At 44.1% G+C, this 20632-nt stretch overlaps 2 protein-coding genes across 2 annotated transcripts; both read right to left on the bottom strand.

Moving 5' to 3' along the window:
* Positions 1 to 6395: 6395 nt before the first annotated feature.
* LOC109472719 (protein ABHD15-like) lies at positions 6396 to 7604 on the bottom strand. The gene has a single exon (XM_019772604.1). It carries the CDS (start codon positions 7602 to 7604, stop codon positions 6396 to 6398), a length of 1209 nt encoding a protein of 402 aa, XP_019628163.1.
* Positions 7605 to 16710: 9106 nt separating this feature from the next.
* Positions 16711 to 19985, bottom strand: LOC109472631 (mucin-17-like). The gene is made up of 3 exons (XM_019772497.1): positions 18431 to 19985; positions 17784 to 18269; positions 16711 to 17205 (listed from the first exon to the last, which is right to left on the bottom strand). The coding sequence occupies exons 1-3, from the start codon at positions 19493 to 19495 to the stop codon at positions 16711 to 16713; spliced, it is 2046 nt and encodes a 681-aa protein (XP_019628056.1). The 5' UTR covers positions 19496 to 19985.
* Positions 19986 to 20632: the final 647 nt, after the last annotated feature.

Below are 20632 nucleotides of genomic sequence, written 5' to 3'. Positions count from 1 at the left end.
CCCAACCCCCCACTGTTACAAAAGCATCCCTGCATGCATGCAGAAGATGAAATACACTTTCTATTATCATGTCCGTCCTACACCCGAAGAAAGAGAAACACTTATGAATGCGATCACCAATAAGGCACATATAACATTACCTAAAACAATCTCAGATACTTTTACACTTCTCATGTCTTGTTCCGACGAAACTTCCCTGTATATAGGCCAGTATATATCCAAAGCTTTAGATAAACGAAATCATATTATATCCGATTCAACCAACTGATGTACACTCTAGTTTGTACAGTCATATATAGAACTTAAGACATGTACATTATCATGTAAGCCATGCTCCATATGTATACATGTTCTATATTACCTTTTTGAAATAGTATAATATTATTTCGACACATGAAACTTGTAGGTATCACTATAGATGTAAGGCCGTGTCTATACGGAATCACCCAAACCGCGATTCGGGTGACTCACATTCCTCACATCTGGTCCACGTGCCACACACACCTGTGAAACCGTGTCCGAACACAATACGCTTGAGCTACATTTATTGCTGTTTGATGATAACACGCAAGGTGGCGTGTTATTAATGTCAGAGGTCAACGACCTGCTTGCTGATGCCCCCCTCCCAGCGTATCTCGGCCGAATGCCAACGTGGTCCCGCCAGAGGCGGTGAAGCTCGCCCTAGAACGGACACATTATTTGACCATTTATAATACTGCTCTTTAAGTTGCTGCCACGTTAAAGTTGGTATTGCATATAAAAAAAGAAATATCGCCCCGTAATCCATGACCAGGCGAAGTCACATTGAAATCACATTGCGTTCAGACGCAAATCGCGATGCGGGGAAACCGATTGGAAACCACCTCTAGAAGTGGCTTGGGATCGAGGCGCTTTCAATGTGATTTCGGGGCGTTCAGATGGAGCCACTTGAAACCGGCTTCGGGGTAAACCACATGTAAAGCGCCTTGGGTGATTCCGTTTAGACACGGCCTAAGAGTAGATGTTAGCTAGATATGTAGTACTGAAAAGTTTGCCATGCATTGTACCAGTTGCAATTGTTGTACAATAAAGATTGACTTGACTTGACTTGACTGCGAATAGCCTGGTATCCAGTCTTACGTGATCGGGGGTGTTCAGGCAGGTTGTGTTTTCGGGGGGCTCTAAGGCCGTGTCTAAACGGAATCACCCAAGGCGGTTTACATGTGGTTTACCCCGAAGCCGGTTTCAAGTGGCTCCATCTGAACGCTCCGAAATCACATTGAAAGCGCCTCGATCCCAAGCCACTTCTAGAGGTGGTTTCCAATCGGTTTCCCCGCATCGCGATTTGCGTCTGAACGCAATGTGATTTCAATGTGACTTCGCCTGGTCATGGATTACGGAGTGATATTTCTTTTTTTATATGCAATACCAACTTTTTCGTGGCAGCAACTTAAAGAGCAGTATTATAAATGGTCAAATAATGTGTCCGTTCTAGGGCGAGCTTCACCGCCTCTGGCGGGACCACGTTGGCATTCGGCCGAGATACGCTGGGAGGGGGGCATCAGCAAGCAGGTCGTTGACCTCTGACATTAATAACACACCACCTTGCGTGTTATCATCAAACAGCAATAAATGTAGCTCAAGCGCATTATGTTCGGACAAGGTTTCACAGGTGTGTGTGGCACGTGGACCAGATGTGAGGAATGTGAGTTACCCGAATCGCGGTTTGGGTGATTCCGTATAGACACGGCCTAATACTAGTAGCTTCCCCCGCCCAGTGCAACAGACCGTCCCGGTAGGAGTGTTATGCTAATAAGAGACAGTATGCTTGGGGATTCGTGGAGGGCTAATCAATTTCTCGTGAAATACACACCGGCAAACCTATGTGAGGCGGGCGGGACAGAGCTATTGCAGCCCCGACCACGATCAGACTGGATACCAGGCTAGCATGCGAAGAGCGGCATATCAATAGTAAATAGCCGGTTTGTTTGGCAAACCAACAGACTGTATGCACAACTGCAATACAAACACTGTGGCCGGAAAGAACTATCAAGAGGTTCAAACGGTCTATCGATGCGGAAGCTAATTGTATTAATTTATTGGCTTGCCACTGTTCAACCATGGAGCTAGAAAAGAGTGTATCTTTTAACTCCATGGTTTAACACAACGAATATAAAGGGCTACCTTACTCTCCAAGCAGAGGTTTGTGTTTGGGGTTATTTTTGCGTGTTTTATAAATTAGGGCCTTTTTATCTGGGTTTCGTTTTTGCACTGGATTTTTTTCTCGTTGGCTTGGAAAAAAAACTCAGTGCAAAAAAAGAAACCCCGACGAAAAACCCTAAAAACATGCCGAAAATAACTCAAAACCCAAACCTCTGCTTGGAGAGTAGGGCTACCTAGCACTCGGCGGAGATCATTCAGCACTGGGTAGCCTGTCAGTGTCAATGTACCGAAAGCAAGGATTCTTAACAACCTATAGATTAAAAAGTTAAAGGTTCTGCACTGTTTTTTCCAGTGCTCGGTGTGACTCTTTGGCGCTGGAGTTCTCAAATCACTTCGGCAAATTATGGGCTTCCGTAGCCAGGATGCGTGGCCTGGCATCCGGATAATGTAGCACCGGAGGCCAGTGCTGGGTTTTTTAATAGCCTCTACCAGGCTTCGGGAGGCGGCAAAATGTTCTCTCCAGCAGACCAGCTCCCCTGGCATGCTATCTCTCTATTTGGCCGATTTGTAGAGGCTACTAGGTTTTATCTTTTACACGTCGGCAAACGGTACAGTAGCATAGTCTTTTACCGGGGTACGTCTTAAGGCCGAGTCTATGCCTTTGAAACTGTGAGGAAAGGGTCGCTTTGTCCTGTCCTACCTTAGCCTCTACCAGGCTTCGGGAGGCGGCTGGAAAGAATAGAAATCAGCCAAATACTAAATAGAGAGATAGCATGCCGAGGGAGCGGCGAACTGTTCTCCCCACGGACCAAACTCCCTCGGCATGCTATCTCTCTATTTGGCCGATTTCTACTCTTTCCAGCCGCCTCTCGAAGCCTGGTAGAGGCTAGTCCTACCGATCAACTTATTGTGCCGATAATTTTGCGGTCGCTATGAATTCAAAGACAGAGTTCTCTAGTTCTACTGAAAGTCTAGTGCTGATGCCGCCAACACTGGACAATGGACATTGATCCAGTGTTGACACAACTTCGGCACTGAAGATCTGGGCGGAAACCACCTCTGTCAGTGTTGCATGAGAATGGAACCCGTTACCTACATGTAGGAACTTCTGCTGTAATGTAACGTAATTTGATACTAGTGCATATAACGTTATAGAATAAGACCAAATACCTGGTTAGATCGAGGAGGTTTAAGATCCTTGGTTAGGTCTTTGGGTGTTGCTGTGGTCTGGTCTTTCTGTGTCTCTCCTTCGTCTCACTTCTCACAGATATCTTTTACAAGCTACTTCCCTTGCATGCCAGATGGCTACCTGGCTGATATTCTAGCCAATCACGTCTCAGTTGTATCTATTTGATATTTATGAGTCATGAGGTCAAAGGTCAGACACGTCAGAGCCATTACCGGCGCGAAAAGGATGATGGGTAAATCCGCCATTTTTCTCGATAAACACAATTCACACTTCCCATAATGCCTAGTAACGGTCACGGATATGACGTAAGACCACCCCTCCCCCTTCCTCGATGTAATATTTCCAAGTTCTATCGACAAACTGGTCAACTATTGTTTTGAATTATTTCTCTAGTATAAAGCGCATATGCCACATTTTTGTTGGAATTAGAGAAAATGACGTACCTTCTATCGTTCTAATATACGTAATGCGACCTTGCGAGTAGGAGATTCTTCGGTAGAAGGACTAGAACGATACAAGGTACGTCATTTTCTCTAATTCCAACAAAAATGCGCTTTATACTAGAGAAATAATTCAAAACAATAGTTGACCACTTTGTCGATAGAACTTGTTGGAAACATTACATCGAGGAAGGGGGAGGGGGTCGTCTTACGTCATATCCGTGACCGTTACTAGGCATTAAGAAGTGTTAAATTGGTGAATGGAACCACCACTGTATATGTCCCACCCACCACTACAGAAACCATCTCAACCCAGCCTACAACAGTTATGACTCCAACTGGTAGCAGACAACATTTCTACCTTTTTGTTCTCAGCAAGAACATACATGAAAAGACGGGTATACCAACGAAAAATACATTTGTTTTTGATAGAACAAGACTTGTTTGTCTTGCTTGGTTTTGTTATTTTGTTGTTCCTTGTGACATTTGCGGTCTTTTAGTTCTATTCCATATTATTCCACGCCTACGCGCAATTTTCTAGATTTCTAGAAATTTCTTCCAAAGAACTCAACATGTGTGGGCTAAAAAAAACATAAGTATATCGATGACCTTACGATCTGGTAGATTATGAATACGACATTCATTACTACAATATGAATCGGCATGTGAAAAATCATTGATACATTGGAGTGGACAAACAACCAAATACGATTGCAGTACAGTTACATTTCGCCAGGTGACCCCACTGCTACGTGCGGTACAGAATTAACAGTCATTCAAAGGGAACGCGACACCTAGAAATTGGGCTTATTTTTAAAGGCCACATCGTTGCGTCATGAATATTAAATCAACCACATTTTGTTAAATCCATTTTTCTCAATGTATGAAGACAGGGTTGATATGTCTTAGCAGTAAAAAAAAAAGACCGTAACACAACAGAACTGGACTTTCTATTTCAGAGAAGATGCGCCAACTCTTTGCCTCAAAGTTTGCACTAAAAAACAATTCTGTAGTTCAGTAGTGATAAAATGGAAATGCAAACTCATGGTACAAATGTATAATGATCTCGCGATGTAGAGAGATAAAACAGGAAAATAAATATACCGTAAACCTTACAATAGGGTAGGTAAGCTAAGAATAAAGGGCATTCTCAAATTAATAGAGACCAAATACATTCCTATGACTTTTTCCTGTTTATTCATGACCTGTGCTTAGCGTGTAAGAGCATAATCGTACAAAAAAAGGTCTTCTGCGAAAAGGAATTGTCGGTCTTTCCTTTTATATCAACAAACAAACCACAACCAGGTTGATTCATGTATAGTTGAGAAATGCATCCAGTTTATTCACAAAAAAAACTGTGTATGCAATGTTTTAACATCTTCGAACATAAATCCAGTATATTGCCCATAAGACCTCACTGTTCGTATCGACATCATACGTGTCATCAGACGAATATTATATAATATGTGTATATAAGTCTCGCGATATTAAATATGCATTGGAGCGTCGAATGTTTCCGGATCCGTGCGTGCGAGTAAGGTTTCCTAGAATGATATCCATTCAGATCCATCTATATGCAAATTTGCGTGAGTTCAAAAACATGACTAGTGACGTTAACACAAAATCGCTGTATATGTATTCAAAGGAATAAGGAATTACTCCTGATTTTACAGCTATGTACGATTTCAAAGAAACAAAACAGCTAATACGTATGTAAATACATGGAGAACACATAGAGTATACACAATATAGCCTTTACAAGGCTTCAGATGCGGCTGGAAAGAGTACAATATAGCAAAACAGACAGATGAATTGGTTCACTAAAGGAGTACAGTTGGAAAAAATCTACTTTATGACTAAATTCTATTCTTTTAAGTTACATCTGAAGACTTATGGAGGCTATCCACAAGACGTAGTCAACAGTGTTAGCAACAGTTAATCATAAATATCTTACACTTTTCACACTAGTCTCATACCGGAATTATAATCAACCAGTTCCAAATGCTGTAGTACCCTGCCTTGCATATACATGTATATGACAGTCATAGGCCACGCATTTCAGCAAACACACAGCAGCATATAGTTATAAATACGCCTTTTTACCGGAGAGCTACCCAAACAAATATAGTGATGACTATACAGTCGTAGTTTAGGCCACAGCAAGTAAATTTTATGGATGATATCATACGCAGACTCGAAATCTAATGCGAGCGGGCGAAAATAATGCGGGCTAAAAAAACAAGGTTTCTACATTTCAAAATTTTGACTCAATCATTGTACAAATGGTTTTGATTCAGTGGGAACATTACATATACACAGCCAACATCACATATCACTGCATCAAAGTAAGAAACAAAACATTAGATCAGAGCATTTTCTTGTCTCCTCTAATCATAGTTATCTGCCATCCACCTTCCGGCATGGCAACAGACATCTTTGCCCATTTTCGGCATGTTGACCACTGTCAGAAGGCAACAAAATTTCTTGTTTTTTTCTAACTCAGGCGAAAATTAATTGCCTCGTTGACGTCATCCATAAAAATTACTTGCTGTGGCCTTAATAAATACTTCCTATTGTGTTAATAGCAGGATCTTAAATGCAATAAAACATGTACACTTAATTCATCATATCATCGTACCATTCCCGTTTGAGTGTACGTGTGTGGTGGCCACGTTAAGTTTTTGAGCAGCCCGCAAAAATTCAAAAGCCAGCCTTTCAGCCCACGAATCAGGTTGAAAGCCTTCGAAAAACCCGCAGTGCCCTCCTTTTTCGGTTAGCGCCAAGAAGAAGTGAGGATAGGTTAGGAACAGTTCAGTCGGAATACTTTCATGAGGAACTAGTGGGTCGTCTTTGCTACTGATACACAGTAAAGGAACGGCCACTTCATCTATCTCTCTCGTAGGCTCGTTCTGCTCCCAATATTCCTCTATTGTGCGAGCCCCGTTCGTTCTACAAAACACCATTTCCTCGAATTCCGCCATTGACTCCGCCCTTAGTGCTGAAGTGCCGGCCAACGCGTCGACATTTTGTAGGCAAGACACGTGCGAGCGAAGCGATAGTTTTTGCCTCTGTAATAATATCCATCGATAGATGCTAGAGATGGCATTGGAATAGTAAAAGTTTTCTGCAGAATAGATTGGAGAAATGCACGCTGCCGCTGTAAGGTAGGTAGAGGAACCGTACTCGCCCAAGTACGAGATTAGAACCCCGCACCCTGTGCTTAAACTGACCGCAGTGAGGTTAGAGCCAGGGTTCGTGGCACGGATGTATTCCAAGGCCTCTCGGAAGTCCGAAGGGTCGCCGAAGCTCTGCAGGCGCGGCGTGGTGAGAAGGACGTCGCCGTGCCCGCGGGGTCTGAACACCACCGCCCGGAACCCGCTCCTCCACGCGCCGTGACAGACTCTCGCTACGGCGTTACCGGTCGTCACCAGCCCGCAGACTACAACCACCACCGCCCGGTGATCCTTCAGCGTCTGTTCCTCGAAGGTAGCCCAATCCAGCGCTACCACTCCGCCGTCTTTCAGCTCGAGATACTCCCGCTCAAAACGCGGTAACGTAGCCGGGCAAACCACCGCGGATAAGACCGTCTGAACATGCGGACTGTACGCCCAAACGGTCGGGAGGAACGGGCTCCTCAACCCGAGGCACTTCCGCAGAAAGTACGGTCGCAAAGACGAGTTTTTGGAGACCAGCCTTGGCCCTAGGTCATAGTAAGAATCCACATATATCCACACAACGTACAAGATGAGACAAAACAGGCTTCCTTTAAGAACCAAAGAGGTAAGGACGTTTCCTTCTTCGCCACTGTTGATTCCTGGAGTTGTGTTCTCCATCCTTTGGCTACACAATCTCCTCTAACTCACCCCCGAATCACTACAAATCGTCTGATATTCACGTCATCAAAGCAGGCCCGGCTATTCCTAGAATTTGCCTTCCCCCGAAGTTAGATCGATCGTCAGACGGCGTGAGTTGTTTGAGCCCAGGAGGCCAAAATCCGCGGGAGGAAAGAAAGAAAATTAGGCCCCAACAAATAAATTTCATGGATGACATCCTCCACAGATAGAGTCCAAATCTAATGCGAGCAGGCGAAAAAAAACAAGGCGGGCCGAAAAAAAAAACAAGGTGCCTACATTTTTAAATTTTGACTCAATCATTGTACAAATGGTTTTTATTCAGTGGGAACATCACATATACACAGCCAGCATCACAGATCACTGCATCAAAGTAATAAACAAATCATTAAAATCGTAGCCTTTCCCTGTCTCTTCTATTCATAGTTATCTGTCATCCACCTCCAGGCATGGCAACAGACATCTTTGCCCATTTTCGGCATGGTGACCACTGTCAGAAGGCAACAAAATTTCTTCTTTTTTTTCCAAAATCAGGCGAAAATTAATGCGCGCGTTGATGTCATCCATAAAAATTACCTGCTGTGGCCTAAGAAAGAAAATTAGCTCAAGCCGACTCGCAGGTGCTTCCATCCGGATAACTTGTGTTGGAAGGCGCCGCGAAAAATTCGTGACAAAGGGATATGGACCTGTCCCGGCTTAGAAGCGTCAACTGGTACTTGAAAAATTATTATCAAGGCCACAGCAAGTATTTTTTATGGATGACATCAGCACGCGCATTCATTTTTGCCTGATTTTGGAAAAAAACAGAGGAAGAAATTTTGTTGCATTCTGACAGTGGTCAACATGCCGAAAATGGGCAAAGATGCCTGTTGCCATGCCGGAAGGTGGATGGCAGATAACTATGAAGAGAGGAGACTAGAAAAAGGCTCTGATTTAATGTTTTGTTTCTTACTTTGATGCAGTGATATGTGATGCTGGCTGTGTATATGTGATGTTCCCACTAAATGAAAACCATTTTTACAATAACTGAGTGAAAATTTTGAAAATGTAGGAATCTTTTTTTTTTGGCCCGCCTTTTTTTCGCCCGCTCGCATGAGATTTGGAGTCAGCGGAGGTGTCATCCATAAAATTTACTTGTTGTGGCCTGAAGTCATGTTGGAAGGCGCCACGGAAAATTCGTGACAAAGCCTGTCCCGGCTTAGGAGCGTTAACTGGTACTTGAAAAATTTATTATCAACGGTACAAGGCCAGGTACAAGGTTTTAACCTCTCCGTGACTGCGCAAAATGGTAATCCGATTATATACAACATGTCAGCTCACAGCACCGTAAGAACGGAAAAGCCACACCGTCATAATTTTATGGATGACATCCGCGCGCGCATTGATTTTCGCCTGTTCTCAAAAAGAAAAAAAAAATTCCCGTCCACCGAGGCTCTGACCTGGCTCTAGGCCTGGGTAGTCCATGGTAGTTAGCGACAATACGGAGCCGGTGACAACTCTTGCGGGTGGCACCCGGGCTGGCAAAGCTCCACTACTCAAGAACTCAGTAAATACATACAGTGCCGATTCATAAATTCCGCAAAAAGCCAGCATGTGCCGGCTCGTCGTATACTTCACTAAGTACTGCCGCAAATTCACAATACCTGCTTTGTATTCCTGTGGTTTATAGTAGCATTCTTATTTTTGGCCGGAATTTTTTTTTTATTCGCCCGGGTGCACTAGTTTGGGTGTCTTCAGAGGATGTCATCCATAAAATTAAGTCGGCGTGGCCTTATATAAAAAAATTAAAGACTGCACAGAAACCAATGGTATGCAATGAAATACAACATAAATTTCCTAACAGTAATCAAACGCGATAGGCACAAAAACGTTTTGAATACACTTCTGATGTCAGGGAACATTTAATCTTGTAAAATCGTCCTTCCAGTTCTTGATTTTTCTGCAGCCAGAAAATTCAGTTGAAATACTGGCAGTGACGTCATGGTTGGCATGGCAACCAGTTCAGACCTGGCACCTGATGTTGAACCTAGAGGCACCGCTATATAATTGGATTTTAGTCTGAGATAATGCGGTCGCTTCTTGATAAATAGAGAGCGATCTCTGAGAGACGGTAGAGCGACCAAAATTAGATTTATGAAAAATATAAACTGTTCTCCAACTCATATATTTGACTCACCGGAATTTTCGGCCATATACATCAGGGCACTTCAACCATCGCTCAACCGGGACGGGGGCGATATCGACTTCAGACAACCTTTGACCCTTTGCTGACGTCACACGTGGGAAAAATCACGTGTCCACAGCATTTGGGTCAGATAGCTGAGGAAGACTGAGTGATTCAGTCGAAAATTTCTGGTGAGTCAAATTTATGAGTTGGAGAACAGTTTAAATTTTTCATAATGTAATTTACCAACTCAGATGATCATGAACTTTCATGCCAAAGTTAGATTTGTGTTTGTTGATCAGACAACTGGAATGCAAGATACGATTACGATTATATATATGATTTAGAAAGACAACAAGACGACACAACACGTAAAAAATTATTCTCTATCTATTATGTTGAGCGGTCGCAGCCTCTAGCGGAAAGGGGGACCCAGTGTTGCTAAATGTTTTACCGATATATTGGAAGTCTCAGACCTAAGAACAGTGCTTGTTTTTCTAGCCCCTAATCGGGTTGTTAAAGCTCTTTCTTCTGCCAATATCGCTTCTCAAACACCTGTCACTGTAACAGCCTGAACAGGACCGGGACATTAAAACCTATGCTTGTCTATTAAGTGCAGCAAAGGCTAATAATTGAAATCGAAAGAGCTGTTGAGAAAGCATCTATTTCAATTACTTCGGCGCTAACGCTGATGCTACTAAATCATACTGTCTGGAAGACTGTCGATCTGTGATTATCCCATGCACTAACAGATGCTACAAGATTGAAGAGCAAAGCGACACGGTTTGACAGGATAGAAGAAAACTTCATGGCGTTGGTCCAAATCCTTAAGATTGTTATCAGTGAGCTATAAGATCACGTTTTGAAGGAGCTCGAATTGGCCAATGCCCAACTACACTTCTGCTAAAATACGTGAAGCGTTTTTGTATTCAGTGATTACTTCTTGATGCGGAAAAAATGGCTGTTTGAATCGTATATACACATATGTATATAGTATACACATATCCACATATGTGTATAATATACACATGAATCTGTAGTATAGATATGCACTTAATTGATAAACATCATGTGTACTCAAGAAAAATACACATCTGTATCTGTATGGCCGGTATAACCGCCCTTTGGCGTAACACACCAGCTTCGCAGGCACGCGGCGCGTCGGCAGCTGGCTACATTACACCGATCGACTTGTTATTACACCTGACCCTTAAACACCTAACTCTAGACATTGTTTAAAGCTATCTAAAGAAATGCACAGTGAACAGTATTTCTTGTTTCAATAGAGGAAGAGATCATCTAGCTTTCGCGCTATTTAAGCCTTGTTCATATGAAACCACCCGAACCGCAATTCGGGTAACTCGCATTCCTCACATCTGGTCCACGTGCCACACATTCCTTTCAAACCGTGCCCGATCACGATTCTCCGAAACTGCATTCATTGTTGTTTGATGAAAACACGCAAGGTAGCGTGTTATTGATGTCAAACGTCAATGACCTGCTTGCTGGTGCCCCCCTCCCAACGTATCTCGGCCTAATGCCGACGTGGTCCCGCCAGAGGCGGTGAAGCTCACCCTAGGACGGACACATTACTGCTCTTTAAGTTGCTGCCACGTAAAATTTGGCATTTCATATAAATAAAGAAATATGACCCCGTAATGCATGACCAGGCGAAGTCACATTGAAATCACATTGCGTTCAGACGCAAATCGCGATGCGGGAAAACCGGTTCGAAACCACCTCTAGAAGTGGTTTGGGATCGAGGCGCTTTCAATGTGATTTGCAGCGTTCAGATGGGGCCACTTGAAACCGGCGTCGGGGGAAACCACATGTAAAGCGCCTTCACTGACTTCATATGAACAGGGCCTTAGAAAAATGACGTATTGGCAAATATCGCACCTGTACACGGAAATCCACCACCTGCACACTGAGAGCTCTCACGTATAATTCTTTTTCCGCAGGGGACAGGAAGAGAATTTAATTCTAAGAAAATGTATTTTATTTCTGACAGGAATTTAACCCTATCCTGATAGTTTTACTACGGTTAGTTCCTATTAATGCCGATAATGGAGTTTTACAAGGCAAAGGATTACACCAGCTTGTACACCGGTAATACCAGCTGGATTGCAACCGTCATATATTTGTTATGTAATACCGGGGACGCATATGGTGCTTTTATAAATATGATACCACTTGGACTCGTTTTTCATAGAACTGTCGTAGAGTGGAACTCGCTGATACCAATGCAAGCACAGTAGGGACATCATCACCAGATAGGTTTAAACAACGTGTAAAGGTTAGGTGTAACAAGTCGTCCGGTGTGATGTAGCCAGCTGCTGTCGCGTCGCATGTCTACGAAGCTGGTGTGAAGGGAGTTTATACCGGCTATACAGATACTGATAGAAACTAAAGTAACATTTGCAAAGCAAATGCATAATGTTTACCTTTGGATATGGTCTGCTCTGTTCATTTTTACTTAAACACATTCACATACATGTACATGTATATGGTGACAGGAGTATAAAGGCCTACCATGAAATTGCAACATTGTGTAACCCAACACCAGTTACTATGGTGACAGACGTCAACAAAAGAGGCCATTGGCCAGGTCAGAGGTTAGTGTTTGGAACAGAAGAAGACATGGAGCAAAAACAATATGTTTTCCTTCGGTAAACATAATTAGAAAGGGCGACATTTGCTCGGGAGCAAATACAGCATATTTCAGTACATTTCCCTCCACGGGAATATCATCTCTACGAAATAGATTCTATTGTTCAAAACTAGAATCTATTTGGTAAAGATGACATTATGCACTTCACTTTGGAAAGTTTGAAGGAGCTAAAAACCCTTGCGTGCAATTCTAACTAAGCTAGAGATAGACTATGTTTTATACACGTTGAGACTTTAATGGTAATATATGCGTAATCTCATCATACTGACATGGTCTATATTTTTCCGAATTATCTATACCACATACAAGTCACAATGGGACTATATGTCGTAGAATATTGACGTCACAAACATATCTGACTCGATTTTTTTTTTTTATTCACATGGATTTTTGAGCATTGGATAGGAAGCACTTGTTGTGCTTATGTAAATCCGCTGCTCATAAAACATAATACAAATGTAACATAGAGAAGACATAAAGTATAACATAAACATAAAATGAAAGTGGCTGGCGCACCAATACCTAGCATAACATTATTGAGATTGGTCAAATCTTCCAGAGTGGTGGATATAGTTAAACACAATATCAAAGATACGGCAGTTTGTAGAGTATAGGAGGGAGGGGCTACCTGTAAGAAGTAAAGTGCATAATGTGGCGGCATTTGCGCTGAGTGGGTCGGAAGGAAGTATGTTTTCAAGATGAAGGCAAGATATGGATAACAACATTTTGGTCCTTTCAGTATTATAACATTTGCAGTGTAATAAATAGTGTTCTGGTGTCTCATTCGGATGCCCACATTTGCACTCGGGACTACTGATACAGTGATGCTGGAATAGGTGGTAGTTCAGCTGGCTGAAACCAAGCCTGAGTCTGGTAAGGTGAGTCACATGGTGTCCGTGGCCGTGAGAGTAGTGGAGATGTCTGGGCATGCTATCAAAGCAGGACTCTAATTCATTTTTGAATGCACGAATGGATGGGGATTCTTTGGCGGTCTGGGGTAACTCGATCCTAAGGCAGTCTCTCGTCTTGTCTATTCCTTAGTCCCAATTCATTCTACTGTTAGGGAAACACAAATATCTGACAACCAGTTTTCAGTGTCAGTGAAAACACCTTGACTTGGGTACTTGGGAGAGGCGGTAAAATTCGAACAAAAAGTAGACGTGTGAAATACGCCACCATTCAGTTTGTTTTCAGTTTTATTCAGATCCACAATTAGCCTCATAAGAGGCTATTCTTTCTGGTCTACACATTCATATTTACATACATACATATATTACAAACGTACAAAACATTACAAAATTAACAGTGCATGGCAAACTTTACACAATTCACTATTTACAATCCAGTACTTTGCTAGTTGCCTATGTTATTCCACAACTGTGACATCCTGTACATAAAGCGCTTTTTCTGAGAGTTTGATTTTAGTTTTGGTAGTCTGATTTTGTTTGTGCTGGTTGAACGTGTTCGGTACTTGTGAATCTCAGATTGGAATGTGATTTTGTCCTACAAGGCCTTTGGTTGTTTGGTGAGCATTATACGTTTAAATGTGACGTTTAAATGTGACTCAGCATGGATGTCATTGTTAAATTTCAGTGTCCATGGTTGCACTTTAAGAGTTTGCAAGACAACGTTTATAACGTGCTCGTCTGCAAATCAATATAAACTAATCTAACTGTAAAATATCATGATAATGTGTAACCTTTTTGTTTAATAACATCTTTCTTTATGACAAAGGTATCAAAATTTCAACAGAACAGAAATGAATTGAACCCCTCTTACATCCACAAAATGGAATGGCCGACACACCGACTTAATTTTATGGATGACATCCGCGCGCGCATTGATTTTCGCCTGTTCTCAAAAAAAAAAAAAAACTAGAAAGGCCAATATTTGCTTTGGAGCAAATACAGCGATGGGTTCACCACATTTTACGACATGGCAGGGAAAGAATGAGAAACACAAGGGAAAACAATGATTTACATTGATATAACTATAATATGAAGTAACATACAACTAAAACAACTAGATAGCTATTCCCTACTTTATTGGTTAGGATTTTTAATTGCATAATGCAAACTGTTGATTTTCAAAATAAAAAAAACGTTCATGCCCCGCATTCCAATGCTGGAGCAGGAAAGCTTGAAATACCTACCAAAACACTTGAATACAGACATACTGTCAGTATGGAAATGCTCTGTGCAGGTGTTAATCAAGTTAAATCCCAACAGTCAATCAGCAAGAAATGCTCTGTGCAGGTGGAAATGCTCTGTGCAGGTGTTAATCAAGTTAAATCCCAACAGCCAATCAGCAAGAAGAATAGAGGAAAGCTGCATGCCTATTGGTTGATGCCCTGCATTCCATTGTGATGACTCATGCCCAGACGTGGTAAACACGGCACACTAACACAGTAATACATTTGCTATAACACAGCCTAAAAACTCAAATAAAACCATTCTAAAAGCCTGTATCACAAAAATTTAAAAACGCCTAGGGGTATTTGCCCATTGTACCTCCATACCAAATTTCAGGACCTTAGGCCCTAAAATGAAGAAGCTGAATCCATTTAAAGATATGGCAGGAGGAGAAGGAGAAGAAGAAGAAGAAACATCAGAAAAAGCAATATGGGTTCACCACCACTTCGTGGTGTGGTGAACCCATAAAAAAAGATCACGTCCTCCGATACGGAGCCGGTGGTAACTCTGGAGGATGGCAACCAGGCTACCGAAGCTCCACGACTCAAGAAGTACATACCTACAGTGCCGACTCAATAAATTCCACAAAAAGCCAGCATGCACCGACTTGTATAGGCATCAGGACACTTCGGCACCTGGACACTTCGGCACCTGGACACTTCGGCACCTGGACACTTCGGCACCAAGTTCAGGACGGTTCGGCACCGAAGTGTCCAGGTGCCGAAGTGTCCGACATCCCCCGGCCTATACAGCATTCCGGAATGGCGCGGTCCAATAGGCGCTAGTAACGCCTATTAGGGGGGATATACCTTGTAATAAAGCAGGGCAAACAGCACACGTGTACACACGATAAGGAGCTTCATTCACTAACTTTATTCAGGTACATGTACTTCTAAAGCGCTTTTACGTAACTTGTGCATGGTACTGTTCTTATTTTCTACAAGCAACTTATAAACCAGCGCGAACATTTGCGCGAACGTATTACATGCTGAACATGATAGAATGAACTTGATGCACTTGACTACAATAACGGGATAACGTTTGAATTCCTCAGGTTAACTAAGATGGTGCCCATAACAAGCTTCCGCCAAAAAAGCCTTCAGAAACCGCATAAACGTCGCTGGCGTTAACATTATAACATTGCTTATAGCATTATAACATTGCTTATAACATGTTTGAACTTCAAATGTGGTTCCAGCATGGAACAGGAGACATCCGCCTGGCCTGTTACTAATGTTTTGCCTGTGTGTGTTCTTCAGTCCTGTAGTCAGTCTCTCTAACAGTATCCGTACGATATGTATCTTTACAGTAAATATGAACATTATAGAATATAGAATTATATGAACATTATAGAATGCGCTTGATGAGCTTGATACACATGTACGGATCTACATGTACAAGTGTATGATTGCTAGAATCATGAAAAACGATTATGTCGGGATAACGTTTGAATTTCTCAGGTTAACTAAGATGGTGCCCATAACAAGAAGACGAAGCTTTCGCCAAAAAAGCCTCCAGAAACCGCATAAAAGTCGCTGGCGTTAACATTATAACATTGCTTATAACATTATAACATTGCTTATAACATGTTTGAACTTCAAATGTGGTTCCAGCATGGAACAGGAGACATCCGCCTGGCCTGTTACTAATGTTTTGCCTGTGTGTGTTCTTCAGTCCTGCAGCTGTAGTCAGTCTCTCTAACAGTAGGGAGGAAGACGGCCAAAGAGTTGCTGGAGTCTTTGGACCGTCAGCACACCCTCCCGGGGTTCTAAAACAACAACTCGCCCCGCTTACAACATTTCTGAGTCAGATAAAAACTATACTGGCGGTCCAAAGACCTTGGCACAAGCCTCCAGCAACTCCTTGGCCGTCTTCCTCCCGCCGGAGAAGTTGTCCCATTCGTCAAATAGGCGGCCCTGTAGGCTTCTGTACTTTGCTCGCTGATGTCGCCTGAGCTTCCCCTCCGTGACCAGCCTCACGTGGATCTTCACAAGGCAGCTTTCCCGATGGAGCAGGTCGATCAGCAGGTACAGTGGAAGGGATGGCTTCCTGGCTTTCTGGTTAAAGTCTGTTGTGCCATCCCTCCACGTCGTTGTTTGTCCGAATCGATCGACCGTACACAGACCAACAACGAGGAGGCCAAGCTGAACTGTGTAGCCAGGTCCTCTCCACGTACCCTGCCAGCTCTGTCAGCACTCTGGATTCCCTTACTTTTGACTGCAGCTCTGTGAGCGCTTGGGGGATGGCTGCTACTGGAAGGTAGGGGAGTGCCAACAGTCTCCGCAGCCACCTGTGTACCCGTTCGTCTTCTTTGTATGGCACCTGCAGTCCCAGCTGCTGGGCGTGTCTCCAAACTGCTTGTGCCCAGTGGAAGCTGCATCCGCGCAGACGGACGTGGGGAAACAGTTGCGGGAGGACCTGCCACAGAGCTGATTCAAAGTCCAGCACACACTCCTGCAGGTTGATGACACCTGGCAGGGCGTCTATGAGCTCACTGAACACTGCCCTGTAGTCTCCCTTCTTCCTCCCAGACATCACCGCAAAAGCAAGGGGAACCTACGATGACACAGGGCAAAGCATGCAAAAAAAGAACATTGAAGCAAGAAGTATGATGTAAGGAGACCATGGCAATAGTAACAATTATATTGGAATCTACAATTCAATTTGGATGTTGAAGACATTTACATTGTATTTGTAATATGTATAGCTATATTTATAGTAAGTAAAATTTAATGCCAAAAGCAGTTACTCAAACAACTGGATATGATTTTGGAAACGTCAGACGTTTCAGCTAGTATCCAATAGCTTTCGTCAGTGACTGAAAGACCAGAGGGGAAATGCAGGTTTATAAGCACTAACTATTGATTGATATGCAAATAAAGTGAAGACAATTTTTGGAAGTCGAAAAGGGAACAAAAGTCAGACAAGTCAAGACAAGATAATGCAAATCAGTCATAAAGCTCCTGTTATACAGAACAGGAGCTTAAGTGTTGTCTGTCCTCGGGGCTGGGAGTGCCAAATCAAGTGCCGGAGAGATCGACCCGTATACGTAGCCCCCTTCCCTGTTGAGGCTGAAATTTATGATCTGTTACTTAACTTCAGAAAATGTGAATAATAGTTATTTAGATTCTTACCTGCTTGATGTTGCCACCATTCTGGAGAAAGGCGTGCAGGGAAAGCACCTGGGTAAATGGCGCACGCACGATCTTAAATGTGCCATCAATATACCATGTGCGAGCTGACGCAAGGATGCTCAGTTGGAGCTGCGTGGCAAGCAGCAGGTGTCGTCGGAGGCGACGATTTCCCTGTACTTCAATGTCCTTCAGCACATATCCCTCTGGCACGTTGTCCATGTCTAATTCAAAGTTGAAGTCCGTCGGTTCCGCTGGTCTGAGATTGGCTTTCGCTCTGTTGACTCGGCGTAGGAGTGCCTCGTGGGTCGGAAGGCCTGGTTGGTCACCTACCTCAAGCAACAGGTCATCCACCAGGTTGGACGCGGGCTCGAAGATCTGTTGAGGGCCCTTTACCCTTATGCCTGCGTTGACCCTGGCATTGACAGTCGCCCCCAGCTCAGGGGGATGGCAGTGGTCATGTTGGCCCGGACGGTATTCTTCACCTGACTGGATCAGCGTGGCACGACAGTAGACAGTTTTGTTCCGAACAGCGCAACGCCAGTAGATCACCCCTTCATTCTCCTTCTTCACAGTATATGAATACCCCGACTACTGATGAGTCTTCGGCAACCTCTTGTAGTGGCCTCTTCGATTAGTGTGTAGGACACAGGTGTTTCGGTGCAACTGGTGTCCAGCTCCTCTTCTATCGCACCATCAGCCGGATGTTCCCATGAACTCTCCTGCAGATCCTCCACGGAGGTGACTGTGCCGTGGCTAAAGTCCGAAAGGCTGTTCTCGGAGTCGTCGTCATGGTGTGCAGAGTTGGTCATGGACCGGTCAGACAGAGTGGGGCTCCTGAATGGACTGATGCTTGGACTGATGCTCTGGGGCCTGTATGGACTGGTGTCTTGGGGCCCTCTGTATAGACTGGTGTCTTGAAGACTTCTCTGTGGACTGGTGTCTCGGGGCGCTCTGTATGGACTGGTGGCCATGGGGCTTCTCGGTGGACTGGTGTCCATGGGGCTTCTCTGTGGACTGGTGTCCATGGGGCTTCTCGGTGGACTGGTGACCAGGGGACTCCTCTGTGGACTGGTGGCGAGGGGATTCCTCTGTGGACTGGTGTCCATGGGGCTTCTCGGTGGACTAGTGACCAGGGGACTCCTCTGTGGACTGGTGGCGAGGGGATTCCTCTGTGGACTGGTGGCCATGGGGCTTCTCATGGGGCTTGGGGTGACTGTGCCGTGGCTAAAGTCCGAAAGGCTGTTCTCGGAGTCGTCATCGTGGTGTGTAGAGTTGGTCGTGGACCGGTCAGACAGAGTGGGGCTCCTGAATGGACTGATGCTCTGGGGCCTGTATGGACTGGTGTCTTGGGGCCCTCTGTATAGACTGGTGTCTTGAAGACTTCTCTGTGGACTGGTGTCTTGGGGCCCTCTGTATGGACTGGTGACCAGGGGACTCCTCTGTGGACTGGTGGCCATGGGGCTTCTCTGTGGAGACCTCTGTGGACTGGTGGCCATGGGGCTTCTCTGTGGACTGGTGGCAAGGGGACTCCTCTGTGGACTGGTGGCCATGGGGCGTCTCTGTGGACTGGTGGCGAGGGGACTCCTCTGTGGACTGGTGGCGAGGGGACTCCTCTGTGGACTGGTGGCGAGGGGACTCCTCTGTGGACTTGTGGCCATGGGGCTTCTCGGTGGAATGGTGGCGAGGGGACTCCTCTGTGGACTGGTGGCCATGGGGCGTCTCTGTGGACTGGTGACCAGGGGGCTCCTCTGTGGACTGGTGGCGAGGGGACTCCCCTGTGGACTGGTGTCATGGAGGCTCCTCTGTGGACTGGAGGCCAGCGCGTTCCTCCGTGGACTGATAGCCGGGAGGCTCCTCTGTGGACGGGCGGTTCGAGAGCCCCTCTGTGGAGTGGTGGCTGGCAGACACCTCTTCAGCCGGTTGGCCTGGGGGATCCTCTTTGGACGGGTGGACCGAGTGATCCTCTCTGGATTGGTGGCTGGGGGACTCCTCTTTAGCCGGGTGGTCGGGGGGATCCTCTTTGGACGGGTGGACCGAGTGATCCTCTCTGAACTGGTGGCCGGGGGACTCCTCTTTAGCCGGGTGGTCGGGGGGATCCTCTTTGGACGGGTTGACCGAGTGATCCTCTCTGAACTGGTGGCTGGGGGACTCCTCTTTAGCCGGGTGGTCGGGGGGATCCTCTTTGGACGGGTGGCAGTCTCCAACCTGCAACAGGAACGGGTAGATGCACGTTATAACTCACATATGCAATTCATGTATCAATTATTACTACACTAACAAAATGTTTTTCTTATTTTTCTTATTTTGTTATGTTGAGAAATATTTTCTTGCCGGAGGGATTTTCAAGAAAATTCAAGAAACATTCTTTAAATGTTTTGTATGTTGATTCTTACATTTTCTTACATTCTTACAGAATTTTATTCTTCTTTTTTTTCTAAAGAAAAGAAAAAAAATCTTGTATGATGCCCACCAACAATCTTCAGAATTTGTAGAATCTTAAGAAATCTTAAGCGAAATGATTCTTGTTATTCTTGTTACTGTTTAAGAAGGTACAAAAATTATTTTCTTAACTTTTCTTGTTTTTCCTCATCTAAAGAGTTTAAGTAAGGTGATTCTTGTTTTTCTTGATACTTTTTACGAAGATACAAGAATTATTTCCTCAACTTTCTTACTTTTTCTCATCTAGAAAGTTTAAGTAAGGTGATAAATGTGTAATGAATATAGTAATAAACATTCCTATACTGTTAAGAGGCTTGGATAAATAATTGTTAACACTAACATTTAGTTTAGTTTCATTATCTGTTTTACAGTATATATATATATATATATATATATATATATAGTAGTAG

The sequence above is a fragment of the Branchiostoma belcheri genome, unplaced genomic scaffold (genome assembly GCF_001625305.1).
Source record: "Branchiostoma belcheri isolate BF01 breed outbred unplaced genomic scaffold, Haploidv18h27 scaffold1, whole genome shotgun sequence".
Taxonomy (NCBI): Eukaryota; Metazoa; Chordata; class Leptocardii; order Amphioxiformes; family Branchiostomatidae; genus Branchiostoma; species Branchiostoma belcheri.
Note: the sequence above shows the minus strand (reverse complement) of the source record. Positions and strands in the feature narration are given on the sequence as shown.

Bases quoted from the DNA above. Each gene is read 5' to 3' on its own strand.
- LOC109472631 (XM_019772497.1), bottom strand. From the start codon at position 19,495: ATGGCCACCAGTCCACAGAGGAGTCCCCTCGCCACCATTCCACCGAGA. The intron at 18,270-18,430 runs GTGTCCTACACA...ACGCTGATCCAG, and splicing joins CCAGTTGCACCGAAACACCT to TCAGGTGAAGAATACCGTCC. The intron at 17,206-17,783 runs GTAAGAATCTAA...GTGTCATCGTAG, and splicing joins ATGGTGGCAACATCAAGCAG to GTTCCCCTTGCTTTTGCGGT.
- LOC109472719 (XM_019772604.1), bottom strand. From the start codon at position 7,604: ATGGAGAACACAACTCCAGGAATCAACAGTGGCGAAGAAGGAAACGTC.